Genomic DNA, 19,576 nt, shown 5'->3' on the forward strand with positions numbered 1-19,576 from the left:
ATTGCTTCTACATGACCTTAGAAACTCACCTCCCTATAAACTCAGAGGCTTCTATGAAGACAACAACAATAGTGAGTTGGAGAAAATAAAAAAAGAATGAGGATTTTCTAGATATGGTTGAGGCTTTTGGGAAAAAAGAAGACATGATGATGAGATAATATTAATCAGCCCTTTATTCATTTGTCTATTTGTTGAAAAAATTGTCACATAGTCTAAATGTCACATAGTCTGTGTACAAGGAGTAAAATAGGAAGTACCCTACCTTCCTGCACTTTGCATCAAGTGAGAGTCATTCTAAGTTGAAGAAGTAGAAAAGAAGTTTTTACTATCAAAACAAAGATGTCCTAAGTCTATTTTCACATTTGAACACTAATAGACTTAATTTTTTTCTGTATGTTTTTTTCTTACTTTATTAGTGGTTTTATAGTGATTTACAAGATTATAAGATCACATGGGAATAGTTCCACACTGCACCTGCCAGCAAACTTCTCTGTTTTTTTACATTTTTAACTCACAACAATGGGGATGAAAGGTATACTGGTGGTTTTCATGACTTCATTGTAATAAAAAAAATGACCACAAGGTTATTTCTTTCTGGCATACTGAGTTTAAATAACTTGGTATTTTATCTTAGAGTCAGTTATAGAGTCATCAAAATCCAGTGTGACAACTTATACTAGTGGGGGAACATATTCATAGAGTTGAAAAGAAAATCTAGAGCTTGGATTTAAATGTATATTCTCTGACATTAGTTCAGCATAGTTATTAGAATAGACCCTCTTTTCACATCTTGGTAGAATGTTTTCATTGACTATTTTAACTTGATATCAGTATGTGTTTTATAAGCTCAGCTTTTATAAGTACTGGAAATATAAAGGATAAGGAAATGACATCTAAGTTGGGTAGATGACTAGGAGAAAATTAAGATATTATTATAGTGGTTAGTTTTTTCTTCTTTTTATGCTTTGGAGGTAGAATGGTGCTCAGAAAATTTCTAAGAATCCTCAGGGGCAAAGCTTTTCTCAAGTTAATAACCAGCTCAGTAGAGGTAAAAGATTGAGGTCAGGAATAAGGCATCTGTATTCAAAATTCATAATCAGTTATTATACTTGTAGGAAATAACTTGTTATAAAAATGGATACACTGCTGAAGGGTAGATCACATCTGAGTTAGTTCTAAAGTGATGTTACTCTCACCCACTTAGAAGCAGTAGAGTTTTTCTAATGGTAAAGGGGAAGGGTTTTGTTATAATTGCTGTCACCAAGACTTCACTGCTCCAAGCTGACTTTTTCCCATAGACAGACTGACAGACAGATAGGTGGATAAACAGATGATTATCCAATCATTTCTTTCTTTCATTTCCTTGCCCCTTCTCCAATTTATTTAGAACTCATTTTAATATATGATTTGTGAACCTGTGTTTAATTACAATGTTGGGAGTAAGAGAAACACATTTAGTTTCAGGTTTATATTTAACTGGAACTAAGTGGTAAAGTGATAATCTGTAGTACATTAATTTCCCAGTTCTTGCATTGACTGATATAGTTCATGACACTGCATGAACTTTCTATAGTGCATACTTTGACATTTATATATTACAAACAGAGCTAGAAGACAGACTATCAAAATGAGAAAGGAAGAGAGAAAGGAAAGAGAAGAGAAGAGGAGAGAAGAGAAAAGAAAGGAAGGAAGGATACTAGAAGGGAAAAATGTGTTTGCTAAAATGTTTAACACTAAATCTCACGACACACAGAATATACACTGATTGGAAAAGTCAAACAAATTAACCCAATTATTTTGTCACACAGGTAAATTAATTCAGCAGATTATATTGGTGTATTTGGTTGATGTCTTTTAACCAATTAATTAAAAAATAATTACTGAGAAACTATTGATATTATGATGACTTTTAAAGTCCCAATTGGGGAAGTTTGTATTAGGGAGTCTGTGTATATGCATATTGTAGCAGAAGTGACTGGAATTGGGGTGAGTTTATTAGTCAACCTTAAACTAAAGAGAAACAATAGAGACACCATTTCTGACTCCTACTCTCAAAAGCAACAACAAAAACCATTCAGGATAAACTCAAGAATTTCTTACAGGTTAATTGATTTGTATATTTATACAATAATTTCAGAATTTTACACAATAAAGTTGGGTTAATCTAATTAATATATTTTTGTAATTTAAGTAACAATAGTGAGGTCTTTTCATTTTATGTTTTAAACTAATGTTGAATGTTACAGAAGCAAATTTTACTTCTAAATATTAAATTGATATTCTCTTTGAAAAAAATTAATGAGTGCATTTGAGAAATAGATGCATTTCTTTGTGCTAAGTGATATTTAATGTACTGGTATCTTCTCATTGCTATTTAGGTTCTAATTGGGTTAAAACATGGTGTTCCATATAAATGGGAAGCTGAATTTCTCTCTTAATCACACAAAAGCAAAAAGAACATACTATTTTTCATGTTTTATATTTATGTATTCATGTATTTATTCATTTACTATGGATACAGAGAAACTGAGGAGGGGAGAGGTAGAAGAGAGAGAGATGGAGAGAGAGAGAGAGACAGAGAGACAGAGAGAGAGAGAAGTGCTATAGCACTGTTTCACCACTCATGAGGCTTCTCCCATGCAGGTGGAGATGAGGGACTTGTACCCAGGTCCTTGCATACTGTGATGCGTGCACTCTACCACAGTTGGCTTACTCTTTTTAAATCTTTTAAGGAGTCGGGCGGTAGCGCAGCAGGTTAAGCGCACGCAATGCGAAGCACAAGGACCGGCATAAGAATCCTGATTCGATCCCCCGGCTCCCCACCTGCAGGGGAGTCACTTCACATCACAGGCGGTGAAGCAGGTCTGCAGGTGTCTGTCTTTCTCTCCCCCTCTCTGTCTTCCCCTCCTCTCTCCATTTCTCTCTGTCCTATCCAACAACGATATCAACAAAAATGGCATCAATAACAGCAAGAATAATAACTACAACAAAGGCAGCAAAAAGGAATGAATAAATATTAAATTTTTTTTATTTCGGGGGTAGTGAGTGGTCTTCAACACGTAGACTCAGTGTTTCATCTCTTCTTGACAGGTGTCTAGAAGATATAACAGGACCCAAATGTGCCTTTTCCTCCTTCACCAGAGTTCTTGGCAGTGGTAGCAAAATCCACACCCATGCTTCCCAGCATGTCTTTCCTTACCATTCTTTCTTCTTAAGTTCTACCTATAAGTGAAATCATTTGGTACTATTTTTCATTCTTGTCTTCCTTCATATGAAACCTTTAAGTTCTGGCCATGATATTGCAAAGGAGATGGCCTCACCATTTTTAACAGCTTCATAGTAACTAATCATATATATATATATATATATATATATATATATATATATATATACCACAACTTCTTCAGCCACTCATTTGTCTTTGAGCATCTGAACTACTTCCAAGTTTGGACTATTACAGACTCTGCTGCTATGAACATCGGTGTATATAGGTCTTTTCAAATAGGTGTTTTTATTTTCCTTGGGTAAATCTCTAGGAGAAGAATTGCTAAGCCGCATGGTAGGTCCATTTCTATAGTTCTCCTTCTCCTCCTCCTTCTCCTTCTTCTTCTTCGCCTACAGGGTTATTGCTGGGACTCGATACCTGCACCATGAATTCACTGCTCCTGGAGGCCATTTTTTCCCCTTGTTGTTGTAGCCTTATTGTGGTTATTTTTGTTGTTATTGATGTCATTTGTTGTTGGATAGGACAGAAAGAAATGGAGATAGGAGGGGAAGATAGAGAGGGGGAGAGAAAGATAGACACCTGCAGACCTGCTTCACCACCTGTGAAGCGACTCCCCTGCAGGTGGGGAACCGGGGGCTCAAACTGGAATCCTCATGCCGCTGTGCTACCACCTGACCCCCCATTTCTATAGTTCTGATGAATATTCATACTATTTTCCACAGGGGTTAGACCCACTTATGTTCCCACCAGCAATGTCGGAGTTTCCCATTTCCCCCCACAACCGCTCCAGTCATTAGTGTTTGTCTTTTGTAATGTGTGACATTCTCGCAGGTGTAAAGTGGTATCTCATTGTTTTTGTTTGCATTTTCCCTGATTTTGAGCGTTTTTTTCCTGTCTGTTGGCTCTTTGGATCTTTGCTTTGGAGAAGATTCTAATCATATCTTCCCCTCACTTTTCATTTATTTTACTGTTGAGTTTGGTGAGTTCATCATGTATTCTGGTTATCATTCTTCTGTCCAATGTATAACACATAAATAAAGATCTTGTCCTATTTTGTGGGGGTCCAAGAGAATACTTTCATGCAATAAAAGACATTATGAATTTTCCATATTACATTCAGGGCTTGATCATTTTGTAGTTGAAAATCAAGCCTTTGAGCTTCAAGCTCGATTGCATACTTGCTTGGCATTATAAGTATGTTCCATCCGCCTAGATGCTTCTTAGTATTTGTTTGGAATTCCTTCCATCATGTTTGTGAAGAAACTTTTACTCTTCTAAATCAAAGTAGACACTATCAAAGTTAAGATAAATAAAGAAAGCTTGGTTCTCCTCTCTTTTAATATATATATATGTTTTTTTTTTCTTGGTCACCACCACCTGGACTTCACAGCACCAGGCCAACTTTTCAAATAGAAAGATAAAGAGAGAACCAGAGAGAAAGATGCCAGAGCACAGAATCTTTCCTCAGTGTAGTGGAGGTTAGGCTCAAGGGTTTATTATTTTTTTATATTATTCCTCAGGTGTAACTATTTTAAATTAATAGTAATAGAGGTGAACCTTGACTACAGATTTTGCATACCATTCAAATTCTAGACTCTTTCCAGAAGATAAATATTTGTTTTCTTATAAAAAAATCAGACAACTATAACAAAGACTTTATCCCAAAGGACTATATATCAATTGGATTTAGCTGGTGAATCACATACAGGTGAATACATATATTTGTTGTTGTTGTTTGTTTTGTCCCCAGGGTTATGCACCATGAATCCACTGCTCCTGGTGGCCATTTTTTTTCCTTTTTTTTTTTTTTTGTTGTTGTTGTTGGATAGGACAGACAGAAATGGGGAGAGGAAGGGAAAACAGAGAGGGGGAGAGAAAGATAGACACTTGCAGACCTACTTCACCACTTGTGAAATGACCCACTGCAGGTAGGGAAACGGGGGCTCAAATTAGGATCTTTGAGCTGGTCCTTGCTCTTTGTACTATATGCACTTAACCTGTTGTGTTACTGCCTGGCCCCTAAAGTTGAGTGTTTGTGATCAAATAGTTATTGATGGAGAAAGAGCATTTATTTAGATGCCATTATATAAATATATACAAAATATATGTGAAATAAAATTTCTTACTTTAAAAAAAGTTTCGGTGGGGCTAATGAACTATATAGCATATTTGCCACACATGCATATGGTTTCCCTGTTCTGTGAAACAGGTGTGTGCCACTCACTCTTATCCCCCCTCATCAAGGGTCCCCAAACCTACTTCTCCCGGGCTCCCTGCTCCAGTCCCTTGGTGTCCCATGCTTTGATGCAGTACAGCACTCAGTTAAGTTTCAGCCCATGTTCTCCCTTTCTAACTTTTGTCCCCAAGTTCTGTCTATATGTGGAGTCATCCCGTATTCATCCTTCTCTTCCAGACCCATCCCTTCACAAACATTTCCTCTGCTTCCAGTGAAGCAGACTGAGGAGGTTTTAGAGTTTCTGTTCTGAGAACTTTTCCTTCTGCTTCCAGTGAAGCAGACTGAGGTTTTCGAGTTTCTGTTCAGAGGTCTAGGTCTTTGACAGTTGCCCTTTGGTCACCAGCATCAGGCATTTCAGTCTATCCTTTCTGCTCTCCTCTTTGCTCCTTTTTGTTGCTGTTGTATGAGCTCCCATTTCTATTCTATCACAGATGACCTCATTTGGAGTTAGAGCTCCTTTAGTTCTTTCCTGTGGGACTCCTCTCAGCAATTCTTGCAAGACACTTGTTGGTAGTGAATTCCTTCAGTTTCTGTATGTTTGGGGAGCTTTTGATTTCTTCTTCATACTTGAAGAAAAGTTTGGCTGGGTAGAGTACACATCTCTGTGAAATAGCAGACTCCTTCAGGAGGAAAAAAACTGAAAATTACTGGAGTGCCTGAAGATGATGAGAAGGAAGGAGGAGCAGAGAGCATATTCAAAGAAATCATTGCAGAAAACTTTCCACACCCGGGCAATGGTCAAAATATGGCTATAGAAGAAGCTTAACAGAAACCAAAACTACTGAACCCAAAATAGTCAATGCCAAGACATATAATAGTATTACTTTCTGGAGGCAAAATAAATAAATAAACAAATAAAAAATATAAATACACAGTGCATTTCAAGTCATTAAGATTTATGTTAAGTGAGCTAACCTAATATTCCTCCACTTATCATGATTCCCTCAAGTTCTGTCTATGAAGAGACTTCAGCATTTTGTACAGCTACATGGTATACCGTTATGTATGTGGACCACAATTTTCCCTGAAAAGTTGAGTTAAGAAGGTAAGAAGGAAATGGGGATAAAGAGCAGTGAAAAAGGGGACCAGGCAGTGGCGCTCTGGGCTGAGCACACATAGTATGTTAAGCCCTTGGCCCCCCACCTGCAGGGAGGACACTTCACAAGCAGTGAAGCAGGTCTGCAGCTGTATATATTTCTCTTTCCCTCTCTATCTTCCTCTCCCCTCCCCTCCTACGCAAAATAAAATAAAATAATAAAATAAAATAAAATAAAATGTAAACTAACTAACTGAAAATGGCCACAGAAGCAGTGGTTCCGTAGACCAGGCACCCAGGCCCAGCCATAACCCTGGAGGAAAAAAAATGAAAAGAAGTGGAGAACATAGTGCACTGTACCACAAGCGGACACAGATACCACAGAAGCCTTCTCCCGCTCCTCCTTGCAGTGGCACGCCCGGTTAAGCGCACATAGTATGAAGCGCAAGGACCCATGCAAGGATCCATTTCAAGCCCGCGCTCCCCACCTGCAGGGAGGACTCTTCACAAGTGGTGAAGCAGGTCTCCAGGTGTCTGTCTTTCTTTCTCCCTCCTCTCTCAATTTCTCTGTCTTATCCAATAAATGGAAAAATGGCCACCAGAGACAGTGGATTTGTAGTGCTGGCACTGAGTCCCAGCAATAACCTGGAAGGCAAAAAAAAAAATTTATTTATGATTTGTACCTTTTTGTGTTCAATTTGAGAAATATTTACCACTCACAAAGACATGGCAATATTTTTCTATGTGAAGAATTGAAAACCTTTTTCTGTAAAGAACTAAACAGATATTTCTGTTCCACGAACTGTATACTCTTTACAACCACATCAGCTCTGTCATCAAAGCATAAAAATGGTAAAAAGGAAAAAAAAAACAGCTGGGAGATGGTTCAACTGGTAGAGCACTGGACTCTCATGCCTGAGAGTCTCATTCCTGTACCCAGCACTGCGTGTACCTGAGTGATACTCTCTCTCGTGTCTTATGTGAAATCACTCTCTCACATGTAATTATCAAATAAGAAAAAAAATTTTTTTCCTCCAGGGTTATTGCTGGGCTCAGTGCCTGCACCATGAATCCACCACTCCTGGAGGCCACTTTTCCACCTTTTTGTTGCACTAGTTGTTGCAGCCTCGTTGCAGTTATTATTGCCATTGTTGACGTTGCTTTGTTGTTGGATAGGACAGAGAGAAATGGAGAGAGGAGGGGAAGACAGAGAGAGAGGGAGAGAGAAAGATAGACACCTGCAGACCTGCTTCACTACCCGTGAAGCGACTCCCCTGCATGTGGGGAGCCAGGGGCTCGAACCGGGATCCTTACCCCGGTCCCTGCGCTTTGCGCCATGTGTGCTTAACCCACTGCGCCACCGCCCGACCCCCAGTAAATCTTTTTAAAAATAGTAAAAAATAAACACAACACAAATGAATGGGTTGGGTTATGATGCACTGAAACAACTTATTAAAAAAAAAACCAAACTTATGCTAGTTCCATTTCAAGAAGCAAACCAATGGTCATTACACCATCAAAACTGAAAAAGGGGTTGGTTGGGGCTGGGGTTGGTCCTGTGAGATCGCTCTCCTGGGAGGGCTCCTGTCTTGCCTTGAGTACCCTGGTTTGAGCCCCATATACAGCACAAAAGGATACTGTAGCATTGGGGGAAGTTTCAGAGTTTCAGTGTTGTGGTTCTCTCTCTCTCTCTCTCTCTCTCTCTCTCCCCATCCCCATCACCTTCTTTGCCTTTCCTGATGGTGGAAAAAAATAGAAATGACACTGAATTCAATCCATATTAATACTTCATTTTATAAACAAGAAACATTAGTATAAGAGATTTTTATACCATGTTTCAGCATACTTATGATAGAACTAAGACTAGGACCCATTACTTTATTTTATTTCTAGCTTATTATGCTCTTAGGCTAATTCCATTTCCTAATATAAATTAGAATTGGTTAGTAATGAGAGATTTTTTTTTTTATGAGAGGTATTTCTTTGTAATTAATTTCTTCTCAGATTCTCCTCTGGGAGGAGAACACAAAAGTGTTTTTGCTCCTGTAGAAGTACTTACTTGGAGAGTCCCAGTGACTCAGTTTACTGCCATACAACTCCCACTGATTCTTATTTTTATAGGTCATTCAGCTAACAGCATATCCGTCTCTCCCCCCTTATTATATATGTATTAAAATATTTTTAAAAATTATGCTTTGACATGGCTTATGTTGGCACATGTCATACATTAGCCTGTATTTTCTTTATATTATCAACTGAATCAGAATTGTGCTAGTAACTGAGAATCAGAAATGTCCCCAAAGTATGTTATCTTAAAACATGAGAATTCATCTTATCTAACTAGAATAAGCACTCATGGAGCACGAGTGTAAGTTTTCCAAATGAAACAATCTTTAATGTCTTTTATTTTTAGATATTCACAACTTCTCTCTTACACCTACTTTCCTTACTTTTTATTGTTGTAAATTTAACTTTGATCATAGAACATGGAAGCCTTAAATTCTGAGGCAGTTTTGAGGACTTAAAAAGAAAGCGTGTGTGTGTCTTTTTGGTCATGTTCTTTCTGAGTTGGAAAGCCACATTTAAATGCAGACATCTGGGTATAACGTCACTGACAGAATTGAGCAATTTTTGCCCTTGTAGCTTCTGTAGCTCTGGCCAGCTTCTTATGAACATCTATCAGCTGCAATGGCATCTTCAACTTTAGTCAAGTATATGCTATTAGTCTATCAGTGCCAGAAATGATGAGTCGTCTCCACACTTTATACTGCGTGAATAAAAGCAAGATTGTAAAATAATTATAATCTTCTGAAGTCCAGCCAACCACAGTCTGAGTCCATCTTTCTCCATTAATTTGTATACAGTTCTTATTTTAACAGAACAGACTCAAAGGGTACTCACATGGGACTGCTGAACCAGCTGTACAACTTTTATTTTGAAGAAAAAAAAAAAGTTGAGCTTCAGAGCAGACTGTGTTAAAGACAGGGAGGGACTTAGCTTTACTGAGTTTGACCAGCATGTGGAAGGAGGAAGGAGTGCTCTCATGGTTGTAATAACTCAGGGAGCTCCTACCTGGGTGGCAGGGTGGGCAGGAAGTTTTTTGTTTGTTTTGTTCTGTCTCCGAGGGTCTTACGCACTTCTCTTGCTCATAGCAACGTGACTCTTGCTGGTTTTTGCACACCCTGCTCTGTGGGGGAGTGCCCCAACGTGCCTGTCTTATGTGGCCTCTATGGACACACTGCTCAGCTGGCAGAGAGCAAGGAAGTTTTCTCCCAGCACCCAAAAAGAGAAAGAGGAAACTACTTTTCCCTTCAGGGCTCCTTGCAGCACAATAGTTCAGGATAAGCTTCTACATTCTCTTCTTGGATTTTCTGGAGTGGTTCCCAGGAAGAAGTTAAACTTTAAATGGATGACCATGTTACAATCAGCAAGAAACATCTCCAAAGACCCATCTTTAGGTAAGTAAGATTACAATACGAGGCTTAGCAGAAAGAATAATTTCTCTTTCTCATTCTTGGGGATTCTGGCACTGAAAATCAGCAAAGCAATGAAGAACATGCCTCAAGTTGAACTTACTGCATACAGAAGGCATCCTGTTGCTTTCTATTTTCTGAACCTCTTGTGCAAGCTCTTATCAACTTCTTAAAATATATTTACAAAACATTAACTATTGAAGCACACAAATGACAGAGCACTGGAAACATTTTCGAGACATTATGCAATCTCTTGCTGTTTGCAGTGATTGCACAGCCTTCTAAAAGGGAAGTACTGTACTTGATTCTTTCAACTGAATACACTCAAAGGTAGTGTTGTAGTACTGTGATTGCAACACCTTATTTTATTTCATTGTATGGGAAGACAAATTTGAACCTAACAGCTCCTGTGCGAGTTGCTACCTTTTACAAGTAGGTACGGAGTATCTGTTATAGCAATTAAGGAAACAATAAGGCCACGGGAGAAACTTTTCATTGTAGAGTTTCTTTGGCCAGGCCAAACACGGATGGAACAAAATGAATTGAGCTAACATTTTGCTTTGGGGGGAGTAGAAGCTTTTCTCAAATAGAACAGTGATTTCTTCGTTGACTCATTTTTGCTTCTCTAGTAACTTATTATGTACTTTAGAATTCACAGTTGGGAATTTTTAAGAATTTTAAGTTAGCTAGAAAATGAACACAAACCACTTCTTCCTTTTAAAATAATTATCTATCAACTTTATACTTCTCTTAAAATAACATCCTAGACAAAGCATAAATTGTATATGCTAACAGCACTGAATGTTAAAGTCAGATCCTAGCCACAGGTTGTCAGTCTAGTACTAATTGACTTCAAGCTGATAAACATTTTTGGATGGAATTCTTGGCATTCTGTGGCTGTTACACAATGAATAATTAAGATCAAGAAGTATTGTCATGTAAATTGTGACCAATTTATGTGTTGGTTTAGCATTGTTACAATATCGTTGATAGCAATAATATGCTTTTCCAGTGCTTAAAACAGAATACTAACTCAAATCTGTTTTTAAATCTCTTTTTGAAGATAAATTATATGTAAACCCATATGGTACATATGAATTTCATATAACCTGTGTCAACTTAGACAGTTGTAAATGATAGGTATCATTGACAACAAATACCCCAAAATGTACTTGGTCTGACAAATTATTTTCACCTGCCAGGTTCTCTCAAATGTTTTCATAGTCCCATATTACTAGCTTCTATTCTTGCCCAAATGCATGTATGAACACAAAAAGGTATGGTAGTTGCTCAGATAATTCCAAAGTCAACCCTACTGAGATGCCACTCAAAGAGGACACCTGCAGAAGTTTGGGAAACTAAAGGGTTGGATAAAGTCCAATCCCCTCTACCAGCATCTTTAATATGTCACCCCACTAGGGAGCTGAGCAGCAGACGGTCCTTTGCCAGTGCTGTATGCCAAATCCTAGCCTTCTGATGAATTAAATGCTTAGGCATCACTTATGGAAGAATTGAAACTCAACTGTGATTCTCTTTTGGTTGATTTCTTTGTTTTAATGTAAAGAGTAGACAGATTCTTTGTAAAAGCCGAGATTCTTCACACTGATGACTAGAAGACAGTTTGGCAAATTCAGGTGATTGTTTCATGCTCCTATTTAACTAAAAACAAACAAACAAACACATAACTACCAAAGAAGACAGACTTTAACACAGGCAGTTATTTCATAGAAGTGTTCCTGAAGGGGAACAGATTAGGCCAGCTTTGGATATGAGACTGGACAGGTCAACTGGCTCACTGACAAATAACATGGTTGATGAAGATATGACTGTGGCTTAGGAAAAGGAGTTGGAGAGTATCTTAAGGAATTAAATGATTAGACATATAGGCATGATTTCTCAGAGAAAGTTTGGGGTTATTTATCAATAAAATATAGCTTACTAGCTGTATTCTAGTACTTGGTTGTACTCTGAGTGGTTTAAAGGTGGTTTTGGCGTTTTTGGCCCTTGTCTCTTGTTCACCTTCAACTTCATTGTCATTCTTCTTTCACAAATCTCTACTTCCTCTGCGTATCCATGGCTTGCTCAGTTTCTCACCGGGAGGTATCCCAGACACATGTTCTTTTTTGCTCAAAGTCCCATGTCCCAGTCTTTTTCCTTTTCAATATACTCCCTGAGGACTATGCGTATTGTTTCTTAGCCGACTTGGTAATCACATCTGTGCTATATGACTATCATCTGTGCTAGCTTATAAATTGAAAATAAATTTTGACTATTTATAAATGAAGTTCAATTTACAGTTTCATATCTATTTGCTTGGTTTCCTATGATTGGCTCCAAGTACCCAAAATCTGGGCTATGGACATGGGCAGGTTGGACATGAAAAAGAAAACTTAAGTCTTCTCTTCACATGTCATATCCTTTAGAATGTGCTTAATTGTTATGTGGAAAACTGGGAAATGTTACACATGTACTTAACTATTGTAAAAAAAAAAAAAAAAAAAGGATGTACTTAAAAATGATGGTATAGGCTGACAGGAGTACCACGAAAGTGATCCCCACTTCCTAGGAAGTAACAATGGAAGAGGCAAATTTTAGTGAAGACTATTTCTGACACCTAAGTGATTTTGCAGAGATAAAACAAGGTTTTCCTTAGGTTTTTGAGACTGAAATAATATCAGTGTTTGATTAGTACATTTTCAAATGCCGGATAGTGAAAGTATTCCATGATGTGTAAAAAATTTCATTGGGAGGTTCAAGAGAAAATGGTAGAACACTGAAATTACATGGCTGGTCTAGACTGATAGAATTTTACATATTATTATTATTATTTTTAATATTTATTTTATTTTATTTATTCCCTTTTGTTGCCCTTGCTGTTTTTTTTTTTTTTTGTTGTTGTTGTTTTTTAATTGTTGTTGTCGTTATTGGATAGGACAGAGAGAAATGGAGAGAGGAGGGGAAGACAGAGAGGAGGAGAGAAAGACAGACACCTGCAGACCTGCTTCACCGCCTGTGAAGCGACTCCCCTGCAGGTGGGGAGCCGGGGGCTCAAACCGGGATCCTTATACCGGTCCTTGTGCTTTGCGCCACCTGCGCTTAACCCGCTGCGCTACAGCCCGACTCCCAGAATTTTACATATTATTTAGACTAAGTCTCTAAGACTGAATCTACAACAACTAACATGCGATTCCAAATCATCTCACATAATTAGATTCATGTCTTAAGTGTTTTCTTGGAATTTTTACATAAATATTTTCACACTGGTTCTGTTAGATAAAGGACAAAAGCTAACATACTTTTTTTTTATGACCAAGGTGGGAGATTTTATAATTCTTTTCGTGAATGTCACGTAAGACATTGTAATTAATGAAACCATTTGATGTATAATGTATAAATATACCCCTCTGTATGCTCATATAAATAAAATAACAAGTTGTGGTTCCTGCAAATCAATGTCATTGAAAAGATGATTTTCAGTTTATTCAGAGTACACTAGGTTTAATAATTATCCAGAAAGGAAATACTTGATAGTTCAAGAAATATATTTACATATTTTCAATCCGCAAGACTGATACTGTCTCTCAGAATATGCAAAATAAAATAGCAGAGGTCTTTAAAAATTTTAAATGTGAATCAACATTTAATAGCATAGGCCTCTTGTGGTTATATTCCTTGAGATTTCTAGAAACTCTTCATAATATGAGAATTCTATCTCTGATAACCAGAATTTATCTGCTTATATAAAAACGATTTTGTAATTTGTAGCACATTCCCGATGAAGTCTCTTTATGAGTCACTTCTATTATTTTGCGTACTTGTTGAAGTGTCTATACTCTCATGGGAATCAATCAACCTTTCAAATTTTATAGAAAGAAAAATCTGTCTCTCCTCACTAGATTGCATCGATGAGAATATTTCTTTTCTGAGCTTCACTGCTAGGGAAAGTTTAATTCTGGATGCTTCTTAAAATTGGTTTCTACAACTAGATTTGATGTTTTATACACTTTCCATTAGATGTGTATCTATTTCTGTTCACTGTCTCAAATTATTGTCTGGGAAAGAAGAAAGAAGTTAAAAAATAAATGGAAAAAAATCAAATTTATTATTATTTTGTGATTTTGGAACTAATAGCCTTTTGGACATCTTTCAAAATTAAATTGATTATTTATTTATTTATTTATTTATTTATTTATTTTTGTGGTGGCATTAGTCTAGAAATAGCACTGAAAACTACAACCAAAATTATGGAAATAGTTCTTCCATAGCTTGGAGAATTGCTATGTGTATGCATAGTCTGAGACATTAAGTTTTAGGTTATCATGGCTCCAGGGAGGGCCTAAGACTAATGAAAATCATTTTGAGGTCTCTACAACATTTAGAACATGCTGTTTATTCTCTTTAGATCTTCTCCAAAGTTTCATTTTTATAACTATCTGTTAGCACAGGGATTCTGAGTGTGCTTTTGGCAAACATATTCTCTTCACACAGAGATGTAGAAACTAGTAGGGTGAAATGAAGGTGCTAAGGAGTGGCGTGAGGGAAGCAGATCCTAGTTCTGTGTGTAAACTCTCGTTTTATGGTTTTGATCTCTACAGAGGACTGTTTATTATACAGCATCTGTTACATATTTAGAACCATATACCTTTTTAAATTTAAACTTATTTATTTCTTCATTTCAACTCAATGTATTAGCACCAATGTCAAAGCTAAGTCAAAATTTGCTAGTAGACATTTCAGACTGTTATATATTAATAAGGTTGAACACTTTACTTTCTAGATTTATAGTAGTTTGCTTGGGTAGATGTCTGACAAGAATCAATGATTCAGGGGCCCAGGCAGTAGCACAGCAGGTTAAGTGCACATGGCACAAAGTGCAAGGACTGGCTAAGGATCCTGGTTCAAGCCCCTGGCTCCCCACCTGCAGGGGGGTTGCTTCATAAGCGGTGAAGCAGGTATCTATCTGTCTTTTTCTCTCCCTCTGTCTTCCCCTCCTCTCTACATTTCTCTTTCCTATCTAACAACAATGACAGCAATAACAAAAAGGATAAATAAGGGCAACACAAGTGAAAAAATAGCCTCCAGGAGCAGTGGATTTATAGTGCAGGCATTGAGCCCCAGCAATAACTTTGGAGACAAAAATAAATAAATAAATAAATAAATAAATAAATAAATAAATGATTCAAATATTTCAGGTGCAGTTTCTTCATTATTTGGGGAACACTAAAAATTCAAATAAATAATGCAAATATACAGAGTGATGTCTAAATTTAAAGAAATTATATTACATGGTTGGATGTTGATTTTTTTATGGATATCTAAGTATTATGATATTATTTGATATCAGGATTTTTAAAACACCTTCCTTTCATCTGTAGTCTAGAAAATATATTTAGTATGAAATCATTAGTGTCAAAAGTAACTAAGTTGAAAAAACTTAAATATGAGCTATGGGTATTATATATGAATTTGTTCTTTCTGTGCAATGAATTTATTCATGCTCATTATAAGCCAAATATAAAATATAACCCAATACTGTATTTATGAAAGTATTTTATTTTTAGTGCTATAGATGTTTTAAGGAAAATGTGATTTTTTTATTAAAAAAAGAGAAATAAAAATAAAATGACCATACTTCTAATAGTTGCATAGTTACACACAGGAAATTTAGGGTTTGTAAATTAATTATAGTCTATATGTAATTGACAATTCACAGATAAAACAATTATATACCAATTTATATTGCCAAGAATTGGTCCAAGAACTACATTCACACAAAACATTCATTTTACCACTGAGCTAACTCTCTGGTCTCCAAAACTGTAGCACTTTTATAAAGCAAGTTAAAATGCACTTAAGTTCAGAGTAACCCTTTGAGGAAGTAGTAAGTCCACATTTAAACGTGTTCTGTATGGATTCAGGAATAGGGAGTAGGTCAGAGCATAAAATGCTTAGGAGATACATAAATCTTGCTTTCTCAACTATTGAAGCTTGGTCATACCTGCCTTTATCTGGTATCATAATCAACTTATTACATTAAGTGTTTAAGTGGGAAAAAATCAATGAAAAACACCAGGGATTCTGGTACATACATGTATGTATGTATGTATGCATGCATGTATGTATGTATGTATTACCTCCAGGGTTATTGCTGGGGCTCGATGCCTGCACTACGAATACACTGCTCCTGGAGGCTATTTTTTTCCCTTTTGTTGCCCTTGTTGTTGATCGTTGTCATCGTTGTTGTTGGATAGGACAGAAAGAAATCAAGAAAGGAGGGCAAGACAGAGATGGGGGGAGACAAAGATAAGACACCTGCAGACTTGTTTCACTGCTTGCAAAGCTACCCCTTGCAGGTGGGGATCCTGGGGTTGGAACCGGGATCCTTTCTCGGGGCCTTGTGTCTTGTACCATGTGTGCTTAACTCTGCACCACTGCCCAGCCTCTTCAGCCCTGTAAGTGGACATGACATAATTTTCATAGTTAGTTCTCATGGGAAAGCTTTTGTTTATTTATGTTTTTGATTAAGTCACTTGGACTTGAGCTCTAATTGAGGGATATCCAACATTCCCTGAGTTGGAACTGCTTAAAGTGTATGAGGCAAGTACTGTGTATTTGAAGGAAATGATAAAGCTTCCAGACTAGTTATCTTTGTAACATCCCAAGCTTGCTCCATTAAGTTATATTTTGTTATAGAAAAGTGTTAATCCCTAGTCAGACTGGTATCCAATTTTAGTATTTTTGGTGGCTTAAAAAATAATTTTAGGATGTGAATTTTAGTAAAGCTACTTACTAAATGACAGCTGAAAATAAGATATTGAGTATCTAAAAATCAGTTGCTTATGGGCATTGAAAGTAATACACATTCAGCATAGGTAATCACTTTAATTCTAAAAATAAGAGCTTGAAGAAAAGTGTAGAAAAACAAAAATGAAAGACCATTGTCTTTTTTTTTTAACACAATTAAAATTTTGTGACAATTTTGAGTTTTAGTTGAGAAGAAAAAGGAAAATACTATTAAGTCATTGTCATTCTCAACCATAGGACACTAGATCCCTAAGTTGCCATAACTCCACTTCACCCCCTGGAATTACCTCTACTGAGTCTTCAGATCTGTAGTTATCCCTTGTTTGGTCCTTAGGCCCCATCTATGAGTGAGGTTTTCCTGTATTCATCCTTCTCCCCCTCACTTATCTTATATACTGTGATTTTCTCCAATTCCACTCATGTTGTAGCATGATAGACTTAATTGTTTCTTAGACCTCTGAGTAATATTCCATTGTTTATACACCACAACTTCCTCAATCAATCATGCATTTTACACACATGGCTTGTTTCTAGACTTTGGCTATTACAAGTAGCGCAGCCATGAGCATATGTATCCATAGATTTCTTTGGATAAGTGTTCTTGTGTTCTTTGCACTAGTGCTTAAAAAAAATTGCTTCTACTCTCTTCCCTGATCCAGTTTTCTGGTCCGTTTTCCAGCCATGACATCATCTCCCCAGACAATAACTTGGATCTACCTGCATATCAGATGTCAGGCTCAGGAAAAAAAAAAAACAAAAAACAACTAGTATTGCCTCAGGCCCTTTGGAATATAACTAAAATATGCCTACTAGCTATCTACAAAACGGAGACCCCCCCCTCATCTGCACTATTCCAGCCTTTAGGTCCATGACTGGTCAACAATTTGTTTGGCTTTGTATGTTAACTCTCTTTTCAGCCACCAGGTTCCAGATGCTAGCATGATGCCAACCAGACTTCCCTGGACAGACAACCCTACCAATGTGTCCTGGAGCTCTGATTCCCCAGAACCCCACCCCACTAGGGAAAGAGAGAGGCAGGCTGGGAGTATGGATCGACCTGTCAATGCCCATGTTCAGCAGAGAAGCAATTACAGAAGCCAGACCTTCCACCTTCTGCATCTCACAATGACCTTGGGTCCATACTCCCAGAGGGATAAAGAATAGGAAAGCTATCAGGGGAGGGGATGGGATACAGAGGTCTGGTGGTGGGAATTGTGTGGAGTTGTACCCCTCTTATCCTATGGTTTTGTTAGTGTTTCCTTTGTATAAAAAAAATTGTCCATTTTTATGGTAGGTCTGTTTTTAAATGGGTTATGAGGAAACTCCAGACTGTTTTCACATGTCCTGAATCAATTTACATTCTCACCACCAGTATAAAGATGTTACTTAGTCCTCCGCATCCCCGCTTGTTACTTCTGTCTTTTTATTATTTATTTATTTTGCCACCAAAGTTATTGCTGGGGTTTGGTGCCTACATGGCTCCACTGTTCTTGGTGGCCATTTTCCTCCCTTTCAGTACTTCCTTTGTGATAGAGGCTGAAAGAAAGTTAGAGAGACAGAGCAGGAGAGAGAGAGAGAGATGTCTACATCACTGCTCCACTACTCATGAAGCTTCCATTCTGCAGGTAGGCACTGGGGCTTGAACCCAGATCCTCACACATCGTATCACATGTATTCTACTAAGTGCACAACCACTCACTATCATATACAAAGACATTTCATGCAGATGATGATTTCAAAGCTTCTAGATATATTAATATTGTCTTTGTGGCCCAGTTTATGGTCTATATTTGAGAATGTTCCATATAAGCTCAAGAAGCATGTTCATTCTGGTTTTTTAGTTGAATAGTTCTAAAGATGTCTGTCTAGTAGGTCCAACCTGTCTCCTTTTTTACAACTATTGCTTTCTGGTTAATTTTTTGTCTGGTTGGTTGAGGATAGTGGGGTACTTAACCCATCTACTACTATTATGTTTTTATTTTTTTGAGGGGCATGTCTCCAGTTCTATTACTAGATTGTTTATATATTTTGATGTCATTTTATTTTGGAACATCTCTGTCTGTGAACTCCTGAAACTCAGTGGATGCATGTTTCTTAAACTGAGACAATTGACTTGTAGTCTGGAAGCACAGGAATAAGATTGTATTCAGGAAATGGCGGCCTGTCTTGTAGCTCTGGCCAGCTGCAATGGCGCTAAGTGTTCCTATGGGTCAGGGATTTTATTCTAATCACACAGAGTTGAATTTAAAAAGATGTTTTCTTTAATATGTATAATATATTACAAATATACATATATAATGTGTATATTATTTTAGTGAAAGAGAGATGCAGAGAAAAAGACACAGAGAGAAAGACCAGCTCTGGCTTATGGTGGTGCTGGGGACTGAACCTGGCACCTCAGAGACTCAGGCATAAGAATCTTTTGCATAACCATTATGCTGTTTGTTTTCTAATGTGGTTCTTGGTGCAATACCTACTGCCCTCTTGTTTATTACCTACTGATGACAGCTAGTCCAATTTCACATCTCAGAATCTCCTAAGTCTTTTGTCAGAGTAGGTGATCAGCTGCACTCTTGGAGCTGGTGGTCCCTGGGCTTGTCACTTGCTCCCTGTCTCTTCCCCCCATGGCCCTGTCACTACCAGAGTAAACAGATCCACCCTCCCACTTTTCTGGTAGGACTCAGACCAATGGTAATGCATCGGCATCTTAGTGTTACTAAGTTGTGTTTTTCTTTTTCCTTCTTTATTGGATGGATGCTTACTTTTCTTGATGCTGCAGGGCTCTGGCGTTGATGCTGGTG

At 37.4% G+C, this 19,576-nt stretch overlaps 1 protein-coding gene across 3 annotated transcripts in view; it reads left to right on the plus strand.

The window, feature by feature from the left end:
* Positions 1-19,576, plus strand: part of PDE1A (phosphodiesterase 1A) — a 320,443-nt gene that overhangs the window by 87,381 nt on the left and 213,486 nt on the right. Inside the window, exon 1 of one of the 3 annotated variants that reach the window (XM_060177616.1) lies at positions 9,500-9,956. The exons of the other annotated variants lie outside the window; for them this stretch is intronic. Coding sequence (XP_060033599.1) covers positions 9,904-9,956 — 53 coding nt within the window. The 5' untranslated portion in view covers positions 9,500-9,903. Of the gene's footprint in view, positions 1-9,499; positions 9,957-19,576 lie in introns of those variants that run through there. 3 annotated transcript variants of the gene reach the window in all.

Source organism: Erinaceus europaeus, chromosome 18 (genome assembly GCF_950295315.1).
Source record: "Erinaceus europaeus chromosome 18, mEriEur2.1, whole genome shotgun sequence".
NCBI lineage: Eukaryota > Metazoa > Chordata > Mammalia > Eulipotyphla > Erinaceidae > Erinaceus > Erinaceus europaeus.